General features: G+C 39.6%; 1 protein-coding gene across 1 annotated transcript; it reads right to left on the bottom strand.

The window, feature by feature from the left end:
* Window positions 1-939: 939 nt before the first annotated feature.
* LOC139135319 (collagen triple helix repeat-containing protein 1-like) lies at window positions 940-6,993 on the bottom strand. The gene is made up of 4 exons (XM_070702663.1): window positions 6,725-6,993; window positions 5,403-5,627; window positions 4,016-4,211; window positions 940-1,475 (listed from the first exon to the last, which is right to left on the bottom strand). The coding sequence occupies exons 1-4, from the start codon at window positions 6,824-6,826 to the stop codon at window positions 1,321-1,323; spliced, it is 678 nt and encodes a 225-aa protein (XP_070558764.1). The 5' UTR covers window positions 6,827-6,993; the 3' UTR covers window positions 940-1,320.
* Window positions 6,994-10,320: the final 3,327 nt, after the last annotated feature.

Here is a 10,320-nt window from a genome sequence, read left to right as displayed (position 1 = left end):
AAATCTTGTTTCAGATTACAGATTAAATTTATACCCACCCATTGTGATATCAGAATTTTATTAAAAACAAAAACCGTGGCATTATCGGCGTATCCGAAAGGAGTCAGCGCGGATTCTGTGAACGGATCTGGTACAGACACACGAAGAACTTCATGAAGAAGTTGCGATAGCTGGAATGAAAGTTTGCCCGTCGATACAGATGGAACTATGGCTGAGTTGCCCCGACCAAGATGAGCAACCCAATGATCAACGTTATGATAATGTCACTCGGGAGCAAAAATGTACCCATCTTTTTTAGGTGGACGGTCCCGTAATCTGATGTCAGCTCCGATCAAACGAACGTGCACGCACGCGTGTCGAGTCAAACGCATGTGATAATCGATTATGAGCTGACTTACTGAATATTACATTTGTAAAGTGCAGAAGGAATAAACGCAATAGGCAACATGTTATAGTTACTCTGTGAACTTTCAACAAAAGATTTCAGATTTCACTTCACCTGGACGTGATTAGTCACTCCAAAACGACAACTTGACTTATTGAATTTAAAGTTTGTCCCATTGTCTTGAAATATATGAAAAGTGGGATTCTTGCATCTCCCTTCTGTTTTATTCAAGATAAACGATTAAAGGCTTGCGCATTATTACAATTAAAATAATCGAAATTACATATCGAAATATCAAGACACGTGTTTCAGAATATGATATATCAGGTATCACAGCATCAGAAGGGGTGGACGCAACTTGTCACCGATTTTTACATTCCTTGAAAGGGTGACTGACAATAGCGCTCGATTTTGAACATCTACCGTGGGAGACCGTACATTGATCAAGCTACTTTATTATGTTTCAATGAGGTGGTGAATTGCAGAATTTCACATTCAGTCTGCTTTTACAGTGCCCTATAGTTGCCTACAGTTTCTCAAAACTGAATCAAAATTATCATGCAAATAACATAACATGCACCATAACTAACACAGTGACGAAAGTAGCGGAACTACAGGCAGTAAATATTTGTAATATGAGCAGCCAACGAATAAAACAATCTGATAACATCGCATTGGCCGATGTAACAGTTCGGCTGACTTGCAGCGTGTTTGCAAGGTTATATCTGATTGGTCGATTGGTCGATTTTCATTATTCACAGCAACTTAGGGAGTTTATTTTCATTATTCCATTATAATGGTGAGATTCTGCCAACCAATTGGATAAAAGCTTTCAAATCGCTGCAAGTCGCCCTAACAGTTTAAACCTTAAAGAATAGTTTTCGAATGTATTACTCGACGATTTAAAAGCGTTGCGGCCTTATTTTCAGGTCATTTTATTGGTACGATGTGTGAATTTCCTCTAGTATAATGCGAGAGGCCGAATTCCACCCGGTGTAGGCTTGGCCGTTTGATGACGAATCGGGACATCCTGAGAGACGGAATTCCACATTTACTCTGCCAGATGGTATGCCGAAACACAGCCCTTCGACTGAGGGAAAAAATTGCATTACGTTATTGTTAGGAGAGGAGAGTGAAACTCCGATCCATTAGAGAGATGGAGCTTATTTGATAATTTGAAAAATTATCTTCTATACATTTTTGCAACGATTAATTGTCATGGATTAATTAGCACATTGGCATGAGTCACACACTCCAACGTTAGCCTCTAACTCATAAAATTTGCTGATCAGAAATATAATCTTTTCATCTTTTTTTACTTGAAATTCGCCAACACTACCTGTGCCTCAAACAAGTGAGGCAACGTCAGACGTTTTCTGAATAAGCTGAACATGTCAAATTTTGAAACTTGAAGAACGACAAAACACGTGCCCACTTTTACAGAATTCATCCATACACAACACATCGTGTTTATCTGCTTCTCTTGATGAGAGTTTTCAAACATAGGGCAAATGTCCCTGAAGCTACTTTAGATGGTACAGAGGACACATATAGCATAATACCAGATCACAGACAAATAGACACAGACTTGCAACGGGTGTTTTTCAAGGCGTGAAGCGGTTATAACCCATCCATGTTCGCCTCGCCTTAGGTAGCTCTCGCCTCGCTTTTCCGAAGAGTGCCGACCATGCACCCTTCGGTAGTTTCCGGATTTTCGCCAATTTTTAAGCGAAAGTATGTTCGGCAAAGTTTGTGTTGTTGTTGTCATGTGGTGCTGGGCGGAATCGGCGTGCCGGCGAAAACGGGAAAGTTTTTAGCTTCGGGAAAGTGAGTTTTACCATTTTAAAAATTCCTCTCACATTTTTATGAATATATAATGAGTGTGTTTCAACCAAATTTGAAAATCTTCTATCGATACTCTCTGGTTTTACTCAATGGTTTACGGTCAGTCATATCGTCTATTAAAAGTTGGTCATTGAAGGGCGTGTTTATGAAACTGCGGGCGTGTTATGTTTTGATTGGCGTGAAGCAGTTTTTCTGCCCTGAGAGCTCACAAAGTAAGTATGGTTGCTACGCGACTGGCAGCACGATGCCATCTCGTCGTACTTTTTGCATAATCTCGTGCAATTACCAACCACGAACAAAGGTCTAAAAAAAATCTAACACCTGTGAAGCTCATTTTAATATGAAAAGGCCATAGTCTACCGAGACGACCATGGAACAAAAGCTATGCCGCGTTGCAAGTCTGTGTTTTCTATTTGTCTGTGACCAGATATAGTGAGTGCAGAGGTCCTTTGGCGATACAGTGTATTCTTATGGCAGAAGAACTGTTTCAGTATGGGTCATATCCATATACACAGACATTCATCAATAGCCAGCATAGAAAGCTGCCATCTGTGCCTATAAAAATGGCAAAAAGTGTCCCCAAAATACAAAATTGCAGATGTCATCATTATTTCAATGCTTCATAAATAAGATAACCCCTAGGAACCTGTATAGACAATATCAAACTTATCAGACGAGCAGTTTTGAGAGAAATTTCTTGACCAAAAAATGGAAAAAATTGCCCCAAAAATACATAATTGTAGATTTCATCATAATATCAGTATATCAAATTTATTCCAACTGTAGGAACCTGTACTAATATCAAAGCTATCAGACGAGTACATTTTGAGAAACAAAATTTTTGACCAAAAATCGCAAAAAATTGCCCCAAAAATACAAAATTGTAGATTTCATCATAATTTGAATATGTCACATTTTGATCATCCCTATGAAGCTATATACCAAATATTAAAGCTGTCAGACAAGCGGTTTTGGTGAAAAAAATTGACCAAAAATGTTTTAAAAATACAAATTTGCATATATTTGCACAATTTAAACAAATCTCAAAAAGGTCATCCCTAGGGACCTATATCCTAAATATCAAAGCTGTTTGATCTACAGTTTTGAAGGAGAAGATTTTTAAAGATTTTTTGACCAACAATGGCAACAATTGCCTTAAAAATACAAACTTGCATATTTCATCACTTTTTGAACAAATCTGAGTGAGATCATCCTTATCAAAGCTGTCTGACCAGTGGTTATGAAGAAGAAGATATCAAGTCTGTAAGTACTGCGGTTCTCATGATACTTGAGTGGACGGACATCTTCAAAAACGGACATACATACATACATACATACATACATACATACATACATACATACATACATACATACATACATACATACATACATACATACATACATACATACATACATACATACATACATACATACATACATACATACATACATACATACATACATACATACATACATACATACATACATACATGCATGCATACATGCATGCATGCATGCATGCATGCATGCATTTATGTATGCATGCATGCATGCATACATGTATGTATGTATGTATGTATGCATGTATGTATGTATGTATGTATGTATGTATGCATGCATGCATGCATACATACATACATGCATGCATGCATATATACATACATACATGCTGACGACGGGCTCCGGACGGATACCCATCCCAATAGCTGCTATAGACGATAGTCTACAGTAACTAAAAACTGCCGTGACGACACGCTTCATGTACTTTCCCCTTTGCCCACTTACTTGAGGTTACTCGATGACGGTTCTTATTGCTGTCAGAGTAAATTGCACTGTCTATGGGTACTGGGTTGCTGCACTGCTCGCCGTTAAAAGTGAAGTACCAACGAAAGCAGGCGTCGGATGTTGACATTACACGGAGATTACCATTCCACAAAACTCGGAGTGCGGTGATATCGGATCGTTTATTGAATTCGCACTCCTGCGTGACAGAATAGACAGCCCTGTTTAAGCATTGCCTCACACATTGCACATGTTTATAAAGCGTTGAAGGTACATGCCTTTTGGACAAATATTTGGGCTCTCAAACTTTTACAATATTTCCTTTGGTCTGCCACTTCTTCGTATTTAGGGACCGTTCAGTTTTTACGGCCTGGGGGGGGGCGGCAAAATCTTGTCGCCGATGTTCAAAAAAATATAGACCCCCTGCATTTCTCGTGAAAAAAGATGACCCCCCCTTGTCAGACAAAAAAAATTGATGACTCCCCCCCCCCCCCCCCGACTGAAAAATAACCCAAACCCATATGTTAAATTTACCCACACGGTTTGGATTTGAACTCCGGTACGCAGCGCACTTTATTCATGTAGCAGAGATGCCAGTGCACAAATTTCTCAGCTACATCCATGCAAACGTCTGTTAATTAGGACGACTGTAAGGCAATTTTTAACTTCATTTCCATAGACAACTTATTTCCATGGACATTGTATAAAGTAAACTTTATTGGAGTGGTTCGCAAAAGGCAGCCCTCCGGTTAAGAGGGTCAAGGTGGCCTGCCGGTAAAGAGGGTCGATCATGGCCATGGCATAAAGTGAACTTTATTTTAGATATTATGGTTTTGAAAATGTGGTGACCCCCTTTCCTACCAGTGAAAAAGCGATGACCTCCCTTCGCGGATTCCAAAATTACGATGACCCTGCCCTGGATTTTTCCGCCCCCCCCCCCCGGCCGTAAAAACTGAAGAAGTTGAAAGTTTCCTTGCAGTAACTTTGAGCAGAAGTTTTAAGTTCGAGGCGTGAACTGCCTTAATTACGTTTCGTATCTACCGCTGTTTCGAAATATAGTTGTTGTTTCTGAATTTCATTTTGTATAAGCTTATATTGTACGATAGGTACAAGACACCATGATACCAAGTGTATCTCCCGTAATGTGATTGCATTTCTTGTTGCTATGAAACTGGCAAAACAACATTTTATTGATTGAGCAGCTTTACTGTTACGGCCCTCTACATGCGAGCTTCATGCATGTTCACTCTTCTTTTGGCTTTTAGTTGTTGGGCTGGGAGTTGATGACTTGCCAATAGATTAATTACTGAGAACGTCAGTGGGTCTCTCAATTACTGTCCTCCGTTGGCAAATGGGTTAAAAAGTAAGCTGAAACCGGTTTTTTACATACCTTGATGATACCACTGGTACGGTCGTCGTTTATATTAGTCCATGCACACTGCTTTGTGTCATGATAAAATTGCCCGGTAGTTCCCACGGCTTCTCCAGGCGGTCCAGTGTCGCCCTTTTCACCCTTGACGCCATCACGGCCGTCTCGTCCTGGGCTGCCATGAGTGCCGGGAATGCCGGGAATTCCAGCAGGTGCAGTGCCACAGCAAGCAGTACAGCCAGAATTCTGTTATAATAACACAAAGTTAAGCGCGATGCCAGTTAACTTAAATATAAATCACGCGTGCTTGGAGCGTTGCTTGGATAGTTGCCCGGGATCGACGTTTGAGGCCGAACGCTAAACATCAGCCAGTAGTGTCAAGAATGGAAGATTTGATGCAACAAATCAGCCAGAAGTCCAAAACCAACAAAATAAACCATCCATCGTCAAAAAATCAACATCGGCAGTTCGAAAATACCTTGAAAATTTAAAATATTTACTCTGGTAATACATTTGACTTATATATACCAGATCTGAGCGAAAATTCTTCGCATTCACGTTGCTAGTCCATCGTTGGGAAGTGTACTTTCACTTCCATAATCCTTTGTATTTGAATGATTAATCCTCTGATTCCCTATGGTGAATTGGCAACGTGAATGCGGAGAATTGCCTGACAGTGAATTTTCGCATAGGTTTGGCATGTATCAGTCAAACGTAGTTACCGGAGTACAGATTTTAACTTTTGAAGGTATTTTCGACCGGCCAATGTTATTTTCTTAGGGTTGATGTTTTATTTTTGTTGGTTTTTGACTTTGTTGTGTCAAAATTTCCATTCTTTTTACTACTACCAAGGTCCGGCCTTCGGCCTCAAACTTGGATCCCGGGCCTTTGATCGATTATCCAAGCAATGCTGTGAGTACTTCTGATTTAAATCATTTAAACCATGATCTATATCGTGTTTTGTTTGGCCGACTGGTCAGAACTATTAAAGACAACTTGGCGCCGTGTAAACTTTCTTGCTTACTCTGAAATTCTTTTCCCTCTATGTCTACATTGCAAGTAATACTAATTTTAATTTCTTAAATTCACATCGAATATATGAGCTTGTGCACATTCCGTTTGAGTATCTTGTAAACTTGAAATGACAAATATGAGCATAGAACAATGTAATTTTTTGTGCATTGCGACAGCTAGGTTTTGAGCAACTTGAATTTAAATTGCCAGCAGATGAGCCATCCATTATACTACCAAGCTTTCATTACACACCACTTAAAGTGGAATACCTCAGGAGTCGATGTTCAAGCATGTTTACTAAACTCGCGTTTGTCAATATATTATCTTACCTGATTGGGCGGAGACGTATCCTGGGAATATGTTCCAGCGGGCATCAGAATTAAAATTACCGTTAAGATAAAACCAAAGTCGCAGTAACAGGTTTTCTCCATCCTGAAGAACTAACCGAGGTCAATTTTCGAAAGCTATGATCTTGAAGAAAGGTTGAAAGCTAAGCCAGATATTATCTGATTATGTCGACGTTTGTAAGATGGATGTTTTTTTTACGCGTTTTTGATTGGAAATAGAATGACCAGAGTCTGTGCGTCCGTAGACTGGCAGATCCGTCGCCCGAGGGCGCTTCTTGCATTCCTCAGGGGTCCGACGAAGTGCTGGGACATCCCTTCAGCAACGGATCATCGTCCACTCGCACGGGTCGTTAGTTCTGCTGCCCCCCACTGTTAATTTTGGGGAAAATCAGGCTGCCCGGACAAGAGACCATGGGAGGCGAAGATGTCTTCCAGTCGAGTACTTCAGACGCCCGTCGTTCTCGTTGATATTTTTTACTGATGATATATGACGGCGAGAAAAAGCAACCTGGAGTGCACTCGTGTTTAAAGCTCCATAAGCTCTATCTGTTGGCTATTTTTTTCAGAACTTTTGTTTGTGGTTTCACTACACTCTCTTCATTGAATCCCTAACCTTTAATTTAATGCCAAGTGTTTAGCATATCAACACAACCTACATGAGTATTATCTCCATTGTCATTGTTGAAAATTGTATTCAAGTCCGGACTAGAATTCATTTGTAAACAATAAACAATGGATCACTACACACATACAAGCTGTGTTGATAAAAAGAAAACTCGAAATTTCAGCATGACAAACGGATTAGGGTCAGACACGGTAGTTGATATACAGAAGCAGAATACTGAAAAACTTGCCACAAGTTACAGCTTATGTTCCTTAGGCTGAAAGAAGATATTTGATTTCCTCAAGGCATTTATTGGTAGATCTTTTAAGTCGACCCGAGGGCTCAACTCTGTTCTTGGTTGTTGTTTTCTTATTTTTTGTTAAAGAATGGGCGTCATATTGTCTAGCCACGATACAAGTCGAGAACATAAATGATTCACTTCAAACGTTGTCGAACAAGCATCGAAATAGTTGCTTCCATCTTAGTCTCTAGCAAGTTAAAACCGTTTTAAAGCAAACCTCGCGAAAGCAAAGGCGTGTTAGTCAACGTTTTAATGTTGCCAGGAAAGACTGCTTGTTCATACAGATCGAATGATTGCCCGGGGCTGATACAGATCACACCAAAAGGCTGTCCAAAAATGTGTCCGCAAACGGTATCTTAGTTTCACATGAGTGGTCAGATAGGCCAATAGGTGGGCATACAGTAGGGTTTATACATATGTAAGGGTTTGCCGGGCATATCATACCGCAGAGAGTGGGTTGTGAAATGAGAAGGGCCAGTGAAAAGTCTTCTTGTTTTCCTTTTGGAGAATAGGGTGGGAGAAACTAGTGGACGCCACGTGAATCTCTTCAAGCCATATTTCACGCGGTCACACACTATGTGACTTCCTCCCTTATAGAGAAATCATCTCGAAGAGTCCCTCACGTGACCAAAGCATGTGAATGTTGATTCAAGATCATACGAGAAGGAGATAGGAGATAGGAGATAGCGTCATACTTTTAATTAAATTGTTATAAAAGGTGAAAATTTTTGCAGAGTTGTGACTTATGAGTACTTGGGTATCACTATTGATAGTATATTTTGCTGGCGTTTTCATGTTGAAGCAATGTTGAAAAAGCTTAATTCCCGTATGTGTTGTCTTCGAAAATTAAGGTCTTTTAATGTAAGGAAAGAGATCCTGTCTGCATTTTACAATGCCGTTATCAGCAGTGTATAAGTTATTGTATTGTCTGTTGGAGTTGTAACATCTCAAAGCAAGAGAAAGCTAGGCTTGACAAAATCATAAAGAAGGTGGAAACAATCATCGGAAATTCACAGCGACAAGTTGACCTTATCTACCATGACCGACTTGATAAGAAAGTAACCCTTACTCTGACCGATGAGACTCATCCGCTACATCACGACTTGGTCGACAAACGCATTGTTAGAAGTGGCAGACTTAGGCCACCGGTAGCCCGTACCCAGCGCTACGCAAACTCTTTTATTCCACAAGCTATCAGTTTTTTTATCAGTTTTTTTATCGCAAAATTTAATCGTGGAAATTAACAGCCATGTTCATTTTGTCTCTGTTATCGCTTTCATGGCCTTGTGTTTTTTGTGTATTTTGACTTTTGAATTTTTTTTGTATCGTTCGTCAAACAGGCATTCAAATTGCCCTTTTAGGGATTTAATAAAGTTTTATCTTATCTTACCTTATCTTATCTTATCTTATCTTAATCATTTGTAGAAGTTAGATGAGAACAATCGACTACAGGATATTCCATGGTGTGATCTTGTTTAATGTTGAGAATCAATCAAAGACTGGCGAGAAAATTACCATGTGATGACCATTGTATAAAAATGACAATTTTGTAGTTATGTAAGTTTAGAAAAAGTATACAGCTTGGTAGCGAATGTACACAGTGGACTAAGACCCGAGACGTTGAATGTTACGTTTGCCATCTCGTAATAAAGTTTAAGGCTGTGCTGCAATCAACATATTGATGTGTCAGCTTCAGTTACATGCAGTGTCATGATAAATTGTGTGCATTGAAAATTACAGACTGACATTAACACATCTATATACTGATAAAATTACTTTTAATACATCTATAGTTACAGACGCAAGGTGCAGCTACTCTACCTATGAAAATAAAAAGAAAATCGGCTAAAATTCAAAATGCGACATATGATTGATAATTTTCTTTAATTTGTCTGGAGGGTGAGTGAACTGGGAGGACGTTACACTATTAGTGAGCGGTGTCAACATTTGGTTTCTATGCAGCGTCTCGGGAGCTTTCGGCCGATTGGTTGGCTCAAAATGATCGTGCTACTTGAATATTCCCAAACAGCCTATCAGATAGAACGTAACTCTAGTTTCAGACTCCTCAAGTTTCTGTAAATAATTAAAAATCTACAAATTAGATGAGCCTTAAAAGCCCCTGAACTTGCCCGGAAACACTGCTAAAACACAACACAAGTTGACATACTAATATGTGAAACAGGCCGCGGAGATAAACAATCTATAAGGCATCAAAGTGTAATGTTTAAGCTTAAATATAGCGGCGAATACGCAACTATGAAAGCGGAAACATTTTAACCTCTTGCGAACGCCAAATCTCTGTCTCCCCCTTCCCCATGTGCACTACACAAGCTGACGTATGAGGTATGGTGATATGCCGCTAGGGAATGTTTCAATCAGGGAGATCATCAGACAGTCTCAACAACTTGGCAATAACACAGCTATGACAGGCAAAGAGGGTAATGGCGACAATGTGAGACATTGACCCTGTTGGTTTGAGATATCGAAGGATGTTCCGAATTTTGGTATTTTGGCATGTTATTAATTGAGGTAACGCTTGGAACAATATGTGACGCTATTAGGTTGGCAGCATTTAGAATATTGGCGCCCAGTTAATTTAGTTCTTGATGTTATAAAATATTATATTTAAGAGTATCCTTTCAGAGAAAGTTAAGTCGACGAGTAAGCACCAAT

The sequence above is a fragment of the Ptychodera flava genome, chromosome 6 (genome assembly GCF_041260155.1).
Source record: "Ptychodera flava strain L36383 chromosome 6, AS_Pfla_20210202, whole genome shotgun sequence".
Lineage (NCBI taxonomy): Eukaryota > Metazoa > Hemichordata > Enteropneusta > Ptychoderidae > Ptychodera > Ptychodera flava.
This window is presented reverse-complemented; position numbering and strand designations above follow the sequence as displayed.

Coding starts and splice junctions, on each gene's coding strand:
- LOC139135319 (XM_070702663.1), bottom strand. CDS start 6,826: ATGGAGAAAACCTGTTACTGCGACTTTGGTTTTATCTTAACGGTAATT. Junction 5,628..6,724: donor ATACGTCTCCGCCCAATCAG/GTAAGATAATAT, acceptor TTATTATAACAG/AATTCTGGCTGTACTGCTTG. Junction 4,212..5,402: donor GTACCAGTGGTATCATCAAG/GTATGTAAAAAA, acceptor TCTGTCACGCAG/GAGTGCGAATTCAATAAACG.